Source organism: Oryctolagus cuniculus, chromosome 13 (assembly GCF_051225735.1).
Source record: "Oryctolagus cuniculus isolate XC-2025 breed Fujian yellow rabbit chromosome 13, ASM5122573v1, whole genome shotgun sequence".
Classification (NCBI taxonomy): Eukaryota; Metazoa; Chordata; class Mammalia; order Lagomorpha; family Leporidae; genus Oryctolagus; species Oryctolagus cuniculus.
In genome coordinates this window covers 25,238,908-25,258,769 of record NC_142879.1, presented here as the reverse complement: position 1 = coordinate 25,258,769, position 19,862 = coordinate 25,238,908, and the positions used below count along the sequence as shown (strand labels likewise).

Here is a 19,862-nt window from a genome sequence, read left to right as displayed (position 1 = left end):
CTAGTCCCTAATTGCTTTCTGTAGCCAAAAGCAGTTAAAGTTTCCCCAAGTGTTCTCACCTCTGATAATTCTACATCCTGGTTTGCACTCCTCCAAAGCAAGCTATGTCAACAATGACCAAAGCCAAGCAAGACTTCCTATTTGCCAAACTGAAAGGGACCCCCTCCCATGCCCTCTTGCTCAGCCTCATTTCAGCTTCTGACAAATGCAGCGCTTCTTCCTCCTTGAAACCTTCACAAGCCCGTGTGTTTCCTTCATCATGAACACCCCTCCTTATTCACTGCTGGCTCCTCTTTTTCTGCCTGCCTCTTAAGGGTCAGTGTCCTCTCAAGTTCTATTCTCCCAGTAAGATGTGGCTAAGTCAAATGCCAGCACAGCCCCCAAGGGGTGCAGAATAACCCCACCCAGAGCTGCTAGAACCTTGGTGTGGACAACATCCACAGTGCCCCCTGCCCTGAGGTCCAACCAGCGGTCCTGGGGCACATCTTTCTGGAGCTTGGCCTCCACCTGCTATGCTGACTATAACAGCACTAAGCCTTACTGGAAATTGAAGCAGACAGTTAAAAATAATAATCAGCATTGCTCCGAAAAGAGATAAAAATAAATGGAAGGAAAATTTATTTTGACATCTCCAGGAGAGGATTAAAGGGAATGAAAGGAAACCAAATGTCACCCGGTTGCCATGGAGTCCCTAATGTCCTCTCAATTACAGTCAGTAGCACTTGAGCACAGATGGACAGCTGGCCCCCACTGCTTTCCCTTCCACCACAGGATTTAACACCTTCCGCGGAATTCGTGACTGTCCCCATCATCTGATTAACTGTATCAAATGAACCCCACAGAAAACAACCTCTACTTGTTACCTGTGCAGTGAACACGTTCCGGAATAACAATGTGAGGGGCCTGATTTCCCCTTGCTGCCTTATGCAGGATCCTGGATCCGTCACCTCCTTGAGTATCTGCTCCCTCACTGCATGGTGCACCTGAAATTTTTCTTCCCCTGAACCTGCCCCGGAAGTGTTCATTAAGTGCTTCCACTGTGAGCACCAAGGAAAACAGACGCCAAGGGTGGCAGGAGTTATTTCCCCAAAGCAGTTCCCACTCCAGAGGGGAGTGTCCCGAGGTCCTTAATTCTGGGCAGGGTCCAGAGGTACCAAGTCCTGAGATCCTGGAAGACAGAAGCCCAGGTGTGCGTCTTCCTGCTGTGACACAAGAGGCACCTCTTATTCTGCAGGAGCTGCTGCCTGAACTCAGCTGCAGCTTCAGAATGGAGGGAAGCTCTCCCTTGATCGCTGACTTTAAAGCAATACATTTTAAAATTACATATTCATTTCTGTTTAACTTGTTTAGAAACAAAATTTGAAAGGCAGTCTTTGGCCGGCGCCGCAGCTCACTAGGCTAATCCTCCGCCTTGCGGTGCCGGCACACCGGGTTCTAGTCCTGGTTGGGGCGCTGGATTCTGTCCCGGTTGCCCCTCTTCCAGGCCAGCTCTCTGCTGTGGCCCGGGAGTGCAGTGGAGGATGGCCCAAGTGCTTGGGCCCTGCACCCCATGGGAGACCAGGATAAGCACCTGGCTCCTGCCATCAGATCAGCGCGGCGCGCCAGCCGCAGCAGCCATTGGAGGGTGAACCAACGGCAAAGGAAGACCTTTCTCTCTGTCTCTCTCTCTCTCTCTCTCTCTCTCACTGTCCACTCTGACTGTCAAAAAAAAAAAAAGAAAGAAAAGAAAAGAAAAAGAAAGGCAGTCTTTGTGTCCATGGGTTCCACATTTTCAGATTCAACCAACCATGGGCCAAAGACATTTGGGAAAAAAAAATTAAAATTAAAAAAAAAAAAAACTACCTCTATACGGAATGTGTAGACTTTGTTACCATTCCCCAAACAATGCAATCTCGTATCTATTTACATAGCATTTGCACTGTGTTAGGCAGAGAGGAGTTCACATATATGGGAGGACTGCCTAGGTTCTACGCTGTTTCTGTGGAGACTTGAGCATCCATGATTTTGGTATCTGCAAGAGTTCCTGGAACCAGTTCCCTACAAATATAAGGAATGTGTATGAAGGGACATGTATGCAGGAAAAGAAACTACAGACAAAGACCCTGTAAACACAAAAGCACAAAGAGAACTTAAATAGAAACATAATAACTGATAAACTGAAAGTGCAAAAGCAAATCCAGAACTGGAAAACTAAAATTAATCTCACCAACTATCAAGTCAGTAATATGAACACATCTTTAAAAGGAATTATTTCAAAAGGCTTTTCAAAAAAATTTTTATTTAAAAAAGCAGAGTTACAGAGAGAGACGAGACAGCAAAGCCGCACGCTTCCATCCACTGGTTCACACCCCAAATGGCCGCAATGGCTGGGACTGGGTCAAGCTGAAGCCAGGAGCTTTTTCAGGTCTCCCACTTGGGTGCAGGGGTCCGAGGACTTGGGCCATCTTCTGCCACTTTCCCAGCCACATTAGCAGGGAGCTGGATCAGAAGAGGAGCAACCAGGACTCAAACCATTGCCTTACCCACTATGCCATAGTGCCAGCCCCTCAAAAGACTTTTGAATACACTAACTATTCACTCACTAAAAGCATAAAGAATTGAAAGGATTTCTTAAATGTCATACAGTGGTTTTATTTTTTAATCATAATGATGAGTAGCATAATTGTGAAACTAGCTTATGTATAACGTGAAATAAAGCAGTAAGTAAACACGAGCATCTCAGTAAGAACCAAGATTAAAGATTTTCACTGATAAAAGGGCACAAACATAAAATCCAAGCTGTTGAGAAAAAGCAGTAATGATGTTAAACTTGAATTTAAAATCTCCATATGAACTCATGTTTTACAAAAACATATCTGCTAGGTGTGTGCACATAAAGGCCCACACAACAACACCTCTGCAGCAATGGACACAGCCAGGTCCCGGCTCCTAAACACAATTCCCCTACTGAAAGGAACCAGGTGCAGGGGATCGGCCGGTTCCAATACTGGGCTAGGAAAAATGCAAGAAGGGTGTCGGACTTCTCTCAGTTCCAGAAAGCAAGGAAACACTCAACGGCTAATACACCCACCTCAAAAGAAGGTAGAAGCCAGCTTGACCAAATTTTGTACAATTTTAGCATAAGAAACATTGCTATATTCATCAGAAAACATGAAATCATTTTACACGAGCACTGCACAGGCGTGCTTCACTAACTCTACTCTGGAAAATCATATGCAGAGAGAAGCGATATCACCTTGCCCTGCCTTTGGAGATGAAAGTGCACCCAAGCCCAGTCAGTCATGGAAAGCTCTTTATCGAATGCCAGCTATGAAATGCAGACATAATGACAGATTTAGAAAGTCAGCATTTCGCCGTGGCTCACTAGGTTAATCTTCTGCCTGCGGCGCTGGCATCCCATATGGGGACCGGGTTCTGGTCCCTGTTGCTCCTCTTCCAGTCCAGCTCTCTGCTGTGGCCCGGGAGGGCGGTGGAGGATGGCCCAAGTGCTTGGGCCCTGCACCTGCATCCCTCTCTGGCGTCTTGTCTCACCAACTGATCTCTCCAGCACCTGCTCCTACTGTGGTGATGCCACCTGTCTTAGGTTCTCACCAGAGGCTGGACCAAGGGAGCTGTCCAATTTTGGACTTTCAGCCTCCAAAGCGTGAGCTAATAAACCCCTTTAAATAGTATCCTGTATCCTCAAGTATTTTGTTGCAGCAACAGGAAAGGAACTAATAGAAAGGTATTGACACAGCTGTGCATTAACAGCCCACGTGTTACTTGTTAACCGAAAAGGAATGCAAATACCTTTAGGAGAGAGAGACCTGGCAGTCACCACCACATTCAAGTAACTTAGTACTGCGATCAGTAGGACAGTTGACATTATTTGCATCTCATGAATATTAAGTATACAGCATCCGGTAAAAAGTAATTCTCCAAAACAATTTACTTTTATTAAACCAAGCCTTCTCTAGACATAAATTTCATTTTACAAAGAAATGCAGCAGGGGGTGGGGGGCTGTTGTGGCACATGTTAAAGTCTTGGCTGCTCTACTTCTGATCCAGCCCCCTGCTAATGCATCTGGAAAAACAACGGAAGATGGCTCAAGTACTTGGGCCCCTGCACCCATGTGGGAGACCCGGATGAACCTCCTGGCTTTTGCCTGGCCCAGCCCTGGTTATTGCAGCCATTTGTTGAGTGAACCAATGGATGGAAGATTTCTGTGTCTTTCCCTTCGCCACCACATTTCAAATAAATCTTTAAAGAAAAAGAAAATAGAAGTAATAGAATAACAAATTTAAGGATAATGCAATTTAAAAATCAGGTAAGTACAGCAGGGGGTAGTTCTACAATAGGTCTGGGTTCCATCAAGTCAGTATCATTTTAAAACATGGGTTAACAATTTTTGACTGAAGACTAAAGAGACATAAAATCTGGGTGGGTGTTGTGGTACAATGGATGCCCATTTCCCATACTAGAGTGCCATAGAGTGCCAATTCAAGTCCCAGCTTTTTTTTTTTTCTTTTTTGACAGGCAGAGTGGACAGTGAGAGAGAGAAAGGTCTTCCTTTGCCGTTGGTTCACTCTCCAATGGCCGCCGCAGCCGGTGTGCTGTGGCCGGCGCACCGCGCTGATCCGATGGCAGGAGCCAGGTACTTCTCCTGGTCTCCCATGGGGTGCAGGGCCCAAGCACTTGGGCCATCCTCCACTGCACTCCCTGGCCACAGCAGAGAGCTGGCCTGGAAGAGAGGCAACCGGGACAGAATCCGGCACCCCTACCGGGACTAGAACCCGGGGTGCCGGCGCCGCAGGTGGAGGATTAGCCTATTGAGCCACGGCGCCAGCCAAGTCCCAGCTTCTTTGCTTCTGATCCAGCTTCCTGTGAATGTATCCTGGGAGCCATCAGATAATGGCTCAAGTGCTTGAACCCCTGCAACCCACTTGGGAGAACTGGATGGATTTCTGGCCTCCTTGCTTCAGTCTGGGCCAGCCTTGGCTTTTTAGGGCATTTGAGAAGTGAACCAGTGAATGGAAGATAATTCTTTTGCTGTGCCTTAAAAGTAGATGAGAAATTAATTTTTAGAAGTCTACAATCAAATGATGAATATGGCTATATCCTGGGTTGAGAAAATAGTTTAACAAATATATTTGGAGACACTTAGGAAATGTGAAGCCACACGAGAATCATTAAATTTACATGGTGGGTACATATAAAATGCTTTCAAACTTGCAAGATGTTTAAAATTTTTCCATAAGACTAGGGAAAAGTGTAAGCATGCAATGTCATCTATGATGTACTGTAGCTTTAAATAACTTTGAATCCACAAACTTTTTGATCTAACTTTTAGTTGAAGAAATATAGGGCACAGAGAATAAGCTAAATGTCACCATGAGGAGCCAGATGGTGGAGCATCCTGCAAGACAACTGGCCTGGTCCCTCCAACAAGCCAGTGCCACAAGAAGGGAGGATGCTAAGTTAAGACAGTCTTAAGGGACAAAACAGCTAGAGAACACGTGTGGTCCCAGCGTGGGTATTAGCTTGGCCAATCCAGTAGAAAGGATATTTGGGGTCAACTGGCAAAATATGCCTATTGTCTAGGCATCAAGTGAGAAAAAAAGTTAGTAACATGGAAGTGTAGAGACAATAAATCTCAGGTTATGAGATTACATATTCATACAAGGAAATCTATGCATAATTTTTGGATAACATGAATTTCCATTAACTTTTACAGATCCCCTGTATGCATGGATTTTAATTTTTTTCTGCACCAAAATAAACTCACGTTTTATTTCCACTTTGTACCAATTCTTTGAAATATATTTGTAAAATATAAGTTCATCTGGGGGAAAACCTTAAATGTGTGCCTGGAGAACCATGGGGATAAGATCTCCAGTATATAAATTGTACTCGAGATTTTATCCAGTCCTCTCAGAGCAAATGGTAATGCAATATTTCCAGTTTTAAAGCACAAATGATCTGGATATTTTAATTTTCTACAATGCAAATGCACATAGTAACAGATTTTTTCTATCATTAAAAGTTTTAGAAGAAAACAGAAGAGAATAAAGTACAAACCATAAAGGAAAATTTATAGATGCAGCTACATGTGCTCACTGTGGCAGTGCATATACTAAAATTGGAACCATATACACAGCTACACTAAATCCTATTCACAAAGACATTTAAAAAAACATTGAAAGTCAAGCCACAAACCTGAAGAAGACATTAATATTTGTAACAGGGCCTGGTGCTGCGGCACAGCAAGTTAAGCTGCCACCTGCAACACTGGCAACTCAGATGGGAACTTGTTCAAGTCCTGGCTGCTCCACTTCCAATCCAGCTCCCTGCCAATGTACCTGGGCTAGCAGCCAAAGATGGCCCAAGTGCTTGGGCCTGTGCACCCACATGGGAGACCCTGATGAAGCTCCTGGCTTCAGCCTGGCCCAGTCCTGGCTGTTGTGGTCATTTGGAGAGTGAACCAGCAGATGGAAGATCTCTATCTCTTTCTCCCTCTCTTTTTATAACTCTGCCTTTCAAATAAATAAATCTTTAAAAAATATATTTGCAACACAGAAACTAAATATATATATGGTAATACAGAATAACTAACCCCCCTATGACTCCAGAAGTAAAAAAGTAAAAATCCCAATAGTAAAATGAGTGAGTTTGTCACATTTATATCCCTGAAAATGATCTATCAATGTCCTGTGAACCTATAAAAGGATGTTCAAACTTATTAGTGATTGGGAAAATGCAAATTAGAACCATGATATACAACTCATGCCCACTAGATTTTCAATACTGAAAATCAGTATCGGATGTTGATGAGGCTTTCAAGGAACAAACTCATACTTCCCAGAGGAGCATGAATGGTTTCAACCAACTTAAGCAATAACGTGACAGTACCTTGTAATTCTTAAGATGCATATTGCCCATAATTCCGCAATTCTATTTCTAAGTATTCAAGTATACATCAGAGCAGAGCAGTGTTTTAGGAACTCTAGTAATACCCAATTTAGTGGTTTGCAACCAGCATTTTCAAATAAAATAATATGGAAGATAAAATAAACTATCAGGGTACATTGCCAGTGGATTAAAGTATTACCTTCTGAGAATTTACACACGCACACACAATTTTTTTTTTTTTTTGCTGAGTCATGTGCCAAAAATTATTGGCACAGGGAAACTTGCATAACAGCTCCAAAAAGCTCAGAGAAATGGCATTCCACGGAAGAGCAGCGCCCCGGGAAAGACGCGCATGCTCTCCTGTTTGCAGAACGGAAGGCAACCTGGGACCAAGGATGCACCGGAATGCCCTCCCCCGGGGAAGACAAGCGGACGGGGCTACATCGATCCACACAAACGCTTCTCAAAACCTTCGTGTTCAGCCAAAAAGAAATCAAGATGCTCAAGAACAGGCCAAGTAGGAAATCCTTGATATGAAGAGATCTTAAAATACGCAATTTTAGGAATTCATCTGCGATACAATACAATGAAAAAGAAGAGAATGATAAGCACAAAAACCAGGTTATCTTGTAAGAGAGGGTCAGAAGCCGATGGGGTTGGGGTACAAATGAAGGCTTCAGGGATTCTGGCTGGTTCTTAAGCTGAAGGGGAGGGGGGGAAGCTCACTGACGGATCACTGGCAACTCTGAGTGGCCAGGTTTGCCAGCCCTAGTGCTGATCTGCGGTGTCACTGTTATAGAACTTTTCCTACTGTTTAAGCCCCATTTTGAGTTGTGTCTTTCGTTACTCATCACTAAAAACACTTCAGCTAAAATGGCCCCCTAATCTGGATGCCATAAAAACTGAGATCTGATTTTGTATAAGCCATCATTTAATCCTGTTCTATATGTCTGGTCACTTCAGTCAAACCTTACAATATCGGTCACTCCCACTATTCAAAGACAAAGATTTGTTCAGGAAGAAGAGATTATGAAAACAGCGCGGCTTTTTCGTTTTTGTTTTTTGATCCTGAAAGTCTTCTTGCTTGGAACATTCTAAATAAGCACTGGCGATACCAAGGATAATCAAGATTTTCAAAAGGTTCTATAAACCACCGCACAGATGAGGAGTCAGGCTTGAACTCCTGCCCTTGAAGCGAACAGCTTAACGCCAGAAGATCACACGTTTCCCACTGGAACCACAGGTTGGCGGTCAGGCCAGGCTGCATCCAGCCACGAAAGGGGATGCAAGAAGTTCTGGAAAGCAGAGAGAATCAGGAGGAGAGGAGGCAGAGTTCAGAACGGGGACGGCCTCTGCAGGTTTGGCCACAGTCAAATCTTGCACTGGGGACCGTGCCCTGCTGAGGAAATGAGTCTTCAGCCTGTCTCGACGCAGACGGGGAGAAAAGGAGAGGTAGGAAAGGGAGCGACGGTGGGAAACACACGCACATGCACACACACGCACGCACACACACACACCCATCCAGCCTATCTACCAGACACTTCATCAGCCACACCCTTGATGTGCATCACTTCACTTATTCTCAAAACGGGTCGGTCTCATTTTACAAATGACTAATTTTAATAAGCCACCAACTTCACCCACTGAGGGCCGGTGGAGCTGGGATTTAAACCAATGCTTGTCTGACTCCAAAGATCCAATTCTTTCCTTTAGGCCTTACACAAAAGGACAAAGGCAGACTGCAGAAAAATTCCACTTTGGGTTATTACCTCTTTGAACAGACTCCAAGGCTGAGCCCAGCAACTCCTACCCTCTAAGTACAAGTGCAACACCGGCCATACATGAGAAGGACCTGGCTAAGCTCAGTAGGATTCAAGCATGAGGCGGGATCACCACCACCCTTGGTCCCCAGACCACAAAAGACAGCCCTCACCTGCATCAGCCAGGCTCCTCACCAGGCGCACTCCTGGACCCAAGATGAAGAAGGCTTTTAAAGAGCTGGGGGTAGGAGAGGCTGGGGTGCGCTCCAGGCTACTGTGTCTCCCACTACCCCAGGTTCAGCCTCACTCTGCAGCCGACCCTTGGTGTTTGCCCTACAGATGACGCTCTCCCCACTTACCTAAGGTCCAACAGGAGACGGCCCCCAGGAGGGGGATGCTGCCGTAGATGGCGTGCATGTACATGAGGCGGGCCATCAGCTCAGCCAGCCCCCACCAGCAGACGAGGCGGCTCAGGCCCCGCCCCAGGATGCAGAGGCGGGTCTTCAGGGAGCAGAGCTCTTGCTGCTGCATCTGCAGTGGAAACAAAAGAAGTCCGATCGCATCTCACTGTGCAAACCTTCCAGGCCCCCCAGTGTTTTTAATAAACTTCTCACAAATGTTAGGACTGTCTACCAACACAGGGGCCATCCAATTGGACTTGGGAACACTCAATATTGTTGAGAGAAAAAGTATTACCTGAGCTCAAAACTGTCCCAAGTAAGAACAGGGCTGGTCCAGCAGCTCACTACTGCCAGGAACCCCAAGACACTTTTGAAACAAGGCACAGTCAACACAAACAGCGGCAAGTGTCCTGCTTAGGAAGCTGAGCACTTTAACAGCCAAAACACCGAAAGATTCTAGCAAACAACATGTGCTGTGTGATCCTGAGCAAGTCACTTAACTCAGTCTTGGTTTCCTCATATGTAAAGAGCAAAAACTGTTGCAATGACCCAATATGATAAAGTACATGACCCATTCAGCAGCTGGTTTAGTAAAAGCACTGGAGAATCAGAAGTTAATATGGGATCATCTTGCTCCTGCTAAGCGTATCTCCTTCACATTCCTGCCTCGTGGCATCCCACACGACCAGCCACAGGGCAGCGTTAGGAGCCAGGTCAGATCATCAAAGGTGAGGGAGGCACAGATAGCAACTATGGATAACACAGTCGATGTATATGGGCAATACAAACAAAAGCAAGTTCCGCCAAAGCTGCCTGGTTCTGTGGCCTCACCTCACTGCCTGCTCTTGAGCGATGCATCGTAACTTAAAACGCAGAAACTCCAGAATTCACAAACACGCTATGAAACTTGAAGTAAATGCAATTTCATCCCTACGCCACTAGACAGAGAAAGTTAGTAGAGAAGGCGTCATTTTCTGGATCTTACAAGGGCAAGGTTTCCTGAGGCCGCGTGCACATGCAGAGGGAAGCTGGGCTCAGCGATGAGGCTTCATCCACAAACCCTGGGTGGTGATGGAAACGGACCCAATTCCCTGTTTGACACCAAGTAAACTCTGGGAAGGGTGGTGAGCGGGTGCCGCTGCAGCAAGGAGTGGCAGGCACTGCTCTTGGAAGGGAAGGGGCTGCCACCCCCCAGGGCACTGGCTTCATTCTGTTTTCTGAAACCACGTCCTCGCACTCTCTCACACTGTCCTGCTGCACTGAGAAGCCAGGTTGGGACGTTCGGGCGGAAGTTACACACACGACTTTCTGCCTTCTGCCCTCTCGCTGGCTGCAGTTATTCTCTTCAAGCTCATGCAGACACTTAAAGCCCAAAGCCTTCCACTAACAATGAATGGCTTAACGGCTGATGGATAAGGGTAGAGACGTGAGCCGATTAAGGCGCCTGAAGGTGGGAGCTTCGGGAAGTGACTGTATGGGATTAGGAAGGCAGGGTGGAGCCATGATCGAGTCAGGCTGGATCAGGAGGGGAGACCATGGAGACGGCAGCAGCGGCAGCATGCCCCGGGTCTCTGCTCCTCCCGCCTCCCCAGTGCCTGAACCCGTGGGGCTGCCTGATCCTGGACTGTGAACTTCCAAACCGTAAGCTGAAATCAATCTTCCCTCCTAAACTGCTCTTCTTGGGTATTTCAAAGAAGCAGCTAACACGGGCAGATATGCCCAAACTCCTTGGGTCATTTTTTAAATGTGAATTGATCAAATTAACAGGAATTTTTTTTTCTTGAGTTCACCTCTGTCTGCCCACCCCAAGAAGATGTTTTGCCCAGCGAACGACGTAAGTGCTTGGAGGACTCGTCTGGCAGTTCTGACAGGAAGCACAGCTTGAGGAGGGGTCCTCAAGAAGGAGAATTGGACTTGTACTGACCACGGCCAGGCTGCACGACAGTGACAACACAGATCCCTCCCTCAGCCTGCACGGAGAATCTCCACCCCAAGCCTGCATGCACGCTCTTAAAGACCCTACAAAGCCCATGGCAGAGACTCGGCCAGCGAGGGGATCTCAGAATCCTCAGTGCACAAACACCCGCCTGCCAGCGCATCCGTGTCCTCCGTGCCACTGAGACGCAGAGAGGACAAAAAAGGAACTAACAGATGTCCAACAGTAGGGGATTGGGTAAATGCATCAAGTGCCCCTCAATACTACGTAGTCATGAAAACTATGTTCACGTGCAAAAAATGACAGGTGGGGCCAGCGCTGTGGCGCAGATTAATCCTCCGCCTGTGGCGCCGGCATCACATATGGGCACCGGTTCTAGTCCCAGTTGCTCCTCTTCCAGTTCAGCTCTCTGCTATGGCCTGGGAAATCAGTGGAAGATGGCCCGAGTGCTTGGGCCCCTGCACCCACATGGGAGACCGGGAAGAAACACCTAGCTCCTGGCTTCGGATCAGCGCAGTTCCGGCAATTGCAGCCATTTGGGGAGTGAACCAACAGAAGGAAGACCTTTCTCTCTCTCTCTCTCGCTCTATTGCTCTGTCTCTCATTGTCTGTAACTCTACCTCTCAAATAAATAAATACAATCCTAAAAAAATAATAATGACGACAGGTTAGAAAAATGACAACAGTGGTGAACATTGGATGGTGAGATTTTAGTTCTTTGACAATTAAAATGGATTTTTAAAAAGATGTATTTATCTCTTTATTATTTGGAAGGGGAATGAGAGAGAGAGAATATGAATATGAACAAGAATCTCCCACACTCTGGTTTACTCTCCCAACAATAGTTGGGGCAGGGCCAGGCTGAAGCCAGGAGCTTCATCCAGGTCTCCCACGTGGATGCCAGGGACTCACGAACTTGGGCTATCATCTGCCTCCCAGGTGCATTAGCAGGAAGCTGGATCAGAAGATGAGATAGGAGCTGGCGTTGTAGTGTTGCAAGTAAAGCCATCGCCTTTGACACCAGTATCCCATGTGGACACGGGTTCAAGACTTGGCTGCTCCGCTTCTGATCCCGCTCTATGATAATGTGCCTGGGAAAACAGAAGACAGCCCAAGTGCCAGGCCCCTGCCACCCATGTGGGAGAGAACGATGAGAAGTTCCTGGCTTCTGCTTGGCCCAGCCCCAGCTGTTGCAGCCATCTGGGGAATGAACCAGCAGACGGAAGATCTCGGTCTCTTCCTTTCTCTGTGTAACTCTTTCAAATAAATAAATAAATCTTTAAAGTAGAATAAAAAGCAGCATCCGAGCTGGGACTCGCTCGCAGGCGCCGACATGGAGCACAGATGTCCACGCAGCCGTTTAACCTGCCCTGCCACAACATCCACCCCAACGTGGAGCAGGGAAGGCAACCTTACAGCATCATGAAAATCATGGCCCCCGTTTCTGCACCCTCTCAAAAATGCCCCCATCAGCACTTCCACCAGGAAGTGCAGCATCTCCTACAGGCAGGACTTTGGTTCTCCTGTTCATACGAATCTTTGTCTTCTTTCCTCTCCATCTCACTCCTCACTGCTCCTAGCGACACACCGACTCCCTCTGTGTTCACTCTCATCCCCATTCCAACTCTCAAAAGCAAATTCTTCGTGACCAAACAACCATTGACAAATAAGGAAACGGGGATGCCCGCAGGGCAATGGTCCGCACATCCGTGTCTGCTGGGCATGGTTAAGGGGACATAAAGACCTCAGAGAGCTGGCCAGTCCCTGCCACCACGCAAGGACACAGCGAGAAGGTGCTGGTCTGCAAGCCGGGACCTGGGTCCTTCCTCTCCACTGCCGCTCTGGCACTGGACCCGCCGGCCTCCAGAACCGTGTGGCGTCTGTGCTGGTTACAATCCACTCAGAATATGGTACTGTGTCACAGCAGCCCAAAAATGGGCCATGACACATGCACCCGCGAATCTGGGGTGAGCCCAAGAGTTCCCACTGAGGCAGCGACAAGGCCAAGGCAGGAAGAGGCCCCAGCATCATTCCTGATCAACAGCTGGGCCTTTCCTGGATGCCCACACTCGGAGAGAAGCAGGTTGGCTGAACGTGGTCAAGGCCTCAGAACAGTGTTGGCAGAAGAGAATCATCGCACACCTGAACGTCTTGTTCGCTGAATAAGCAACCGGGCACACAGCTGGCCTGCCCCAGGTTCGAGCCCCTCAAGCTCACACTTGCACCCGAGGCTTCAGAGCACCGCTGGTGCACACCCCCTTCCCCGAGAGTGGGGACAACAGCTGGAGCAGAGGGAAACCAGGGTGAAGCTGGAGCTGAGAGCCCTGCGGGGCAATCAGGAAAACAGGTCCACCTGGTCCCCTCCCAGCTCCAGGCAGCCACACCCCAAGGCCAATTCGAGGCCTCCTTTTCCTCCTCAAACCAAGTGCAGTCCGAGATGACGCAAATGTCCATCGTCAAGAACAATAATAGGGACCGGCACCATGGCTCACTTGGTTAATCCTCCGCCTATGACGCTGGCATCCCATATGGGCGCCGGGTTCTAGTCCCGGCTGCTCCTCTTCCAGTCCAGCTCTTTGCTGTGGCCCGGGAAGGCAGTGGAGGATGGCTCAAGTGCCATGCACCCGCATGGGAGACCAGGAAAAGCACCTGGCTCCTGGCTTCGGATCGGTGCAGCGCCGGCCGTGGCAGCCACTTGGGGGGTGAACCAACGGAAGGAAGACCTTTCTGTTTCTCTGTCTATAACTCTACCTGCCAAATAAAAAAAGAAGAGCAGCAAGGTAACTGATTGGCTTCCAAAAAGCGACCAACTTCTTTCCGCAGAGCAAACCTTCCCTGCCACGTTCACGACGTCACGACATGCTGCGGCAGGACCAGACAGGCTGGACTTTCCCTTGCAATACTCTTTCTGATGCTAGAAGCCTCCTCACTCCAAGCAAGAGACACACTCCTTAACTGCACAGATAAATGCAAGAGGAAGAAAGCAATCCAGCTTTTCATTCTACTCCCATCTGCTCAAAACCATCCAAATCAAAAAAAGAGCAATTGGCCTTTCTGCAGGGTGGGCTCATGACCACCATCCACTTACACCTTCGATCTCATTGATTCCCTTTTATTTCAGAATCTCAGCGTCTGGCCCATTGATGAGGCCAGAAGTACAGACACACTACACGCAGCTCTCCGAGCAAGCCAGGCTGCTCTTGCCTGCATGCAAAGAACTTCATCCGAGATATTCCAAACCTAGGGGATCGCCAACCTTAAGACTACTGGAAATTACCATCAGGGGAAAGTCAAGTTCAGACTCCACTAAAAAAAAAAATACACATTAACTCATCTGCAAAGTGCATTTTAAAGCACATTACATTTTACAGCCTCATTTCATGCAAATTGCATAAAAAGGAATATCGAAGTCTTTTTCCCCTCAAAGAGGTTCTGATGATTAGCGATGACAGTTCTCCAAGATGAAAGGTTCTTTTCCCTCACACACTAATGATACAGATGCTTGAGAGCACCCAACAAAAGCCTTACCCAGAGCCAATTATCCAACAGCACCGGCTCTGCCACTAACACCCTGCTTCTCAGGCGTGGGCTGGGGCCGTGCAGCCGCAGTCTTTCCCTTCATTGCGGGGGCTCTTCCATTCTGTGTTCACTGGCTACACCCCTGCTCCTTGCAAATTACCCCCCATCAGACCCCACGGCCCCTCCCCCCAGGCCACACAGGTTAACACGCAGTGATGGGTCCCACACAGCAGGTGGGGTCCACAGTCAACGCTGCTGGCCTAAAACCACCACCATGGGCCCTGCAGCCCTGCCTGTGCACCAGGCCACACACCATCCTCTCGCTATGGTCACACCATGTCAGTGTGCCTGGGCCACCCAACCACGTTCTACATGCCCCTCTTCCCCTCCACTGTGAAGTGTGTGCAGGGCTTGGGGAGGCACAGGAATGATGCGAACTGTGAAAAGCAATTCTGAGGCTGGCGCCGTGGCTAATCCTCCACCTTGTGGCACCGGCACTCTGGGTTCTAGTCCCGGTCGGGGCGCCGGATTCTGTCTCGGTTACCCCTCTTCCAGGCCAGCTCTCTACTGTGGCCCTCTCCTGCACCACCACCCCACAAGCTAGCCCCAGCAAGTCAATCAGTTCAAAGGAAGGCAGAGCCGCCCCAGGCCCTCAGCTCTGCAAAGGAACAGCACACCTCACCCTGCCCTAGAACCTCTGGATTCCTGCCTCACCCAGCCCAGATTCATGGGAGAAAAAAATGGAGTCCACGCTCCTGAAACCCCAAATGCCCTTAGAAATGGCCTAAAAGGCATTTGGGGATTCCCAGCTCCAGCTCCGGACCCCACTTCCTAGCAATGCAGACCCTGGGAGGCAGCAGTCCTGGCTCAAGTAGCTGGGTTCCTGCCACCCACGTGGAGGAGACCTGGATCGAGCTCCTGGCTCCCAACTTTGGCTGGACCCACTCCTGGCCATTGCAGGCACTTGGGGGAGTGAGCCAACAGGTGGGAGTATGCGTGTTCTCTCAATCTCTCTATGTTTCTCCCTAACGAAGAAAGAGAACCAGTCTTCAAGCTAAGGCATAGAGACCTTTTAAAATTTCTGCCCATCCAGGCCCGCGCCGTGGCTCACTAGGCTAATCCTCCGCCTTGCAGTGCTGTTACCCCAGGTTCTAGTCCCAGTCGGGGCGCCGGATTCTGTCCCGGTTGCTCCTCTTCCAGGCCAGCTCTCTGCTGTGGCCCGGGAGTGCAGTGGAGGATGGCCCAGGTCCTTGGACTCTGCACCACATGGGAGACAGGGAGAAGCACCTGGTTCCTGGCTTCAGATCAGCGCGGTGCACTGGCTGCAGCGCGCCAGCCATAGCGGCCATTGGAGGGTGAACCAACAGCAAAGGAAGACCTTTCTCTCTGTCTCTCTCTCACTGTCCACTCTGCCTGTCAAAAAAACAAAAAAATTTCTGCCCATCCAAGATTAATGTGCACAAATTTCTCCTGCATTACATTACAGGACATCTATAACTTGGAGATTTACAAGCTAGAAAAACTGAATAAGGTACCATCCTCAGGGGTGCACCTTATATTGTCATTTTAGCATCAGGAGTTTGCAGATTCCCGATTGGACACCGCTTTTCCCGTGGGTTGCTTTCCACGGTGGGGCTCTGCTGCCCCCTGGTGGTGCCGCCTCATCCTCCTGCTCTGAGCAGCTTTTCTGCATTGACCAGACAGTCCCAGAGCGAAGGTGAATTTCATTGCCAGTCTTCACAGCCGCAGGTGCTGCATGCATTCATTCACTCAAGGGCTCCTCCAGAGCCAGCCTTGCTTATCAGTTCCTCCAGCGGGCACCTCCTCCCCTCCTAGCCCTTCCCTCCCTGGCCTCTCCGAAGTGACAAGGAACCCTTTCACTCTAAGAGATTACCTTCTTGCTCAAACCTCCCCTCTTAAACCCCTCTTGCCCACAGAGGCAAGCACCCCACAGGCACCCTCGGCATTGTGGGAACGTCCTGGCTTTGTCTGTGGCTGACCGAGCAGTTTTCCTTTCGTAGGCTGACTTTTCTGTGAGTGTTCTCAGACCATACAGAAAGACAGCGATTTGCTTTTCCAAGTCCCTTGCTGCCGCCTTGGAAGGGGTTAAGAGAGGGAGGGGTAAGACAAAGGGGGCCCAGAGTCTCCACACCCAGCCCTATAGGAAGTCCCTTTTCTTCCCTAGGCTGAGACTTCAGGGGATGACAGCCGTGGTTAAGGATTTAGGTGACCCAATCATCTCAGAGCAATCTTGTCAGTGTGGACAGTCGCAGGACCCTAACCAGAGACCTCTGATACTTCTGCTAGCCCTGAAGGGTGCCATTTGAAAGAAGAGAATTTTTTAAAAATCCATTTCACAGCATAATAAAGTACAAACCCCTTTCAGTAAGAATGAGTTGGGAAAAGAATTTGATTCTCCCTGATAGATTTAACTGTTTCCATGAAAATGACTTTCTGTCCTCAGGAGAGGAGAGGGCTGTTTAATCCGAAAGCTGTTGGCTGGAAAACCAGGAAGAGCTCAATACTCACAATGGCTAGAAGACCGCAGAAGAGATGAAGTATGGCGGGCCTAGCCCACCCCAGGCCCGCTCTTCTGCCGAATTACAAGTTCAGCTGCCATCACTAAACCACCTCCGCCTTCAACACCGTAATTTCAAACGTGTTCCTGAAGTCACTTCATGACAAAAGAATTATCCCATGGAATCCCAAGTGAGATGTGAGAAACCACACACTAACACACACCTGTCAAGAACACCCATCTCTCTATGGAAGGAATGTTCTATGCTTCCCCTGGCAGTGTGAGTATCATGCTATCGTTGGCATGCATAAATATACTGCTGAATCCAATACATAACCTGGTGGGTTTTTAAGACAAAGTAAGGTGTTTCTAGAATGCGCCTCCTTTTCAAAGGCACAGCTTTCATGTTGAACCCCAGGAAGGAGCAATACTGCTGCAGGCCCTGCACTGAGTGACAGTTGTGTGCATGCAAGGGTGTGTGTGTACACGCGTGTGCGTGTGCGTGTGTGAAGTCCTACACAGGGGACAAGCCAAGTGGGGCCACAGAGGCAGCTTCCTGTGCATTCCAGACGAGGATGCTGTCAGCGGAAGGCAAGCAGGGCCCTGAAAATGCACCCCTGCCTTCACGTTTTCCGGGACTCTGCTGTTCCTCATCCAGGTCAACCCAGCGCTCCCTGGGTCACAGCATGGCTTGTGGACAGTGAGGCAGAGAGACCATCTTCTAAACAGTACAGATGGTTTGTCGTCCTCCTTTTGCAAGGAATACTGTCACAATCGCATTCTTTCTTCCCTGGGCCTTCACTCAGAGGCCGAATCCCTCGCACGCTCTGGCCTTTAACCCTGGTTGCTGCGGTCCACTGAGAAGCAGAGTGGGGGCCCCTGGAGCTACCATAGGGGCATCCTTCCAAGTGCATGGAAACGCAGACTGAAAAATCTATTCACAGATGTCAACAACTTTTGGCAGCAAAATGATCTTGTCTTTTAATTCCATTTTCCACAAACTTTTTGAAGTCCACTCATACATGAGACAGGTCAGCCTTCATTGTGAAGACTGATTTCCCCAAAATACCCCCAACCACTACATAACAGCTCCAGGTAACAAATCATAAATCCGCAGGGACAAGGACAGAGGCCGACTCTACGGACCACCGGCGCCCAGCCCACTCTACCTGTTGGATGAACTCCGGGAAGCTGAGGATGGGCCCGTTGTGGAAGACGGGGTAGTAGAAGACGTAGGCCAGCATCCAGGGCAAGGAGTAGGAGGCCCGAGCCGCGGGCAGCTGCTGCCAGCAGAACTCGAGGCTGAAGCTGGTGTAGCACAGGCAGCGAACGGTCAGCGTGAACTGCAGCAAGTAGAACTCGCTTTCTGACTCATACCATCTTCTCTGCAAAACCAGAAGCAGAGAACACCCTCTGAGTGGCATGCAGTCCCAACACAGGCGCCGGCCAGCACGGCCACCTCTCTGAGAGGACCAGGGGCCCCTGGGAAGGGGCTGTCTTCCTGGGGTAGAGCAGCCATACGCACCAATGAACATCAAGTAAGTCCCAGTGGAAATCCAAGCAAGCGATCAGCGAGCGGTAGAAACAGCACCTCCAACATCATCCTCCACTTAGCACCAGGCCTGATGCAGCGAAAAGGTGGTTCCCCTGGATGCACACCTATCGGATGCATCTAGGGGATAGCACGGAGCTCGGCTGCAGCCGATGGATACCCTGACAGCTCCTGCGACACTTCTAAGACAAAGAGGCACTTACAAGTGTCACATGGGACCTCCGTCTCTGGAGCATTTTTCATTTTGCTCTTTGGTTATTAATTTGGCTCCATGTTAGTTGAGTACCATTTGCCAAACAAACTTCACAGGCAAAAGATACAGTCTCTCCCTGCCCTGGATGTGTTTAAATCCTCACACAGAAGGTAGGTGTGTAAAACTGCAACCACAGCCCAAGACAAAACAAGAAATCACAAGCAGGTACCCAAACATGCATGGACCTAAGGAAATATGATCAAGTGCCAGTGCTGGAGGGAGCAAAATTATTGATCAATTTATAATCCTTGCATTTTCCTATAGTTACCATGTCTTCTGCAATAGGTATATACTGTTTTTTTAACAAAAAAAACACAATCTATGGAAATATATACAAGATATAGAACTGGGTCAAAGGAGGACAGAGTGAATTTGATACTTGAAGGCCTCTCAAGACCGTACACAGAACACTGCAGATTCTCCACTTCACATCTGGGACACCAACAGTCCCCAGAGGGGAAGAGGACGCCCAGACCAGGAGAATCCCGTGTGCCCGTCCAAGCTGCTCTCTGAGCATCTGTCCCCATTCGGCAACATTGTTCAAGCCACCAAAAAGTATCCATGACAAGTGAACACTTATCTACCACTAACAACCGTAACTGCCAACCACCCTTGAAGAAATGCTGAATGCAGTTAGATTTGGTTTTGAACACCTGCCACGTCCCCAGAAAGTTAGGCGAGAATGTATTTTCATGGCAAATCCATAACTAGGCACACTGGTTTAAATGACCATCTGGCTGACCACTCTGAGACATTAATTATCTTTGGCCAACACAGCACTGCTACCTTATGGTTTCTCCTAAGTCCAGATTTTTGGCATCTGTGCTCAAAGTATCAGCTCCAGTCCCTTGGCGAGAAGGCAGAAAAATTAAGATAGCTGAACAATAGCAAAACATACTGGAAGATTTATTTATTTTTAAAGATTTATTTATTTATTTATTTGAAAGGCAGAGTTACAGAGACAGAGGGAGAGACAGAGATCTTCCATCTGCTGGTTCACTCCCCAAGTATGCACAATGGCTAGAGCTGGGCTG

General features: G+C 48.6%; 1 protein-coding gene across 12 annotated transcripts in view; it reads right to left on the bottom strand.

The window, feature by feature from the left end:
• The window catches only part of HHAT (hedgehog acyltransferase), a 300,447-nt gene that overhangs the window by 208,761 nt on the left and 71,824 nt on the right, over positions 1–19,862 (bottom strand). For 9 of the 12 annotated variants that reach the window (XR_016219599.1, XR_016219600.1, XM_008268452.5 and 6 more), the window contains 2 exons: positions 18,193–18,408; positions 9,009–9,180 (listed from right to left, as the gene is read on the bottom strand). Coding sequence is in view for 10 of the 12 variants with exons in the window: in XM_008268452.5 (XP_008266674.3) it covers positions 9,009–9,180; positions 18,193–18,408 (388 nt within the window). In the remaining 2 variants the exon portion in view is untranslated. The remainder of the gene's footprint in view (positions 1–9,008; positions 9,181–18,192; positions 18,409–19,862) is intronic. The other 3 variants (XM_051821308.3, XM_070055249.2, XM_070055250.2) reach the window with 1 other exon arrangement.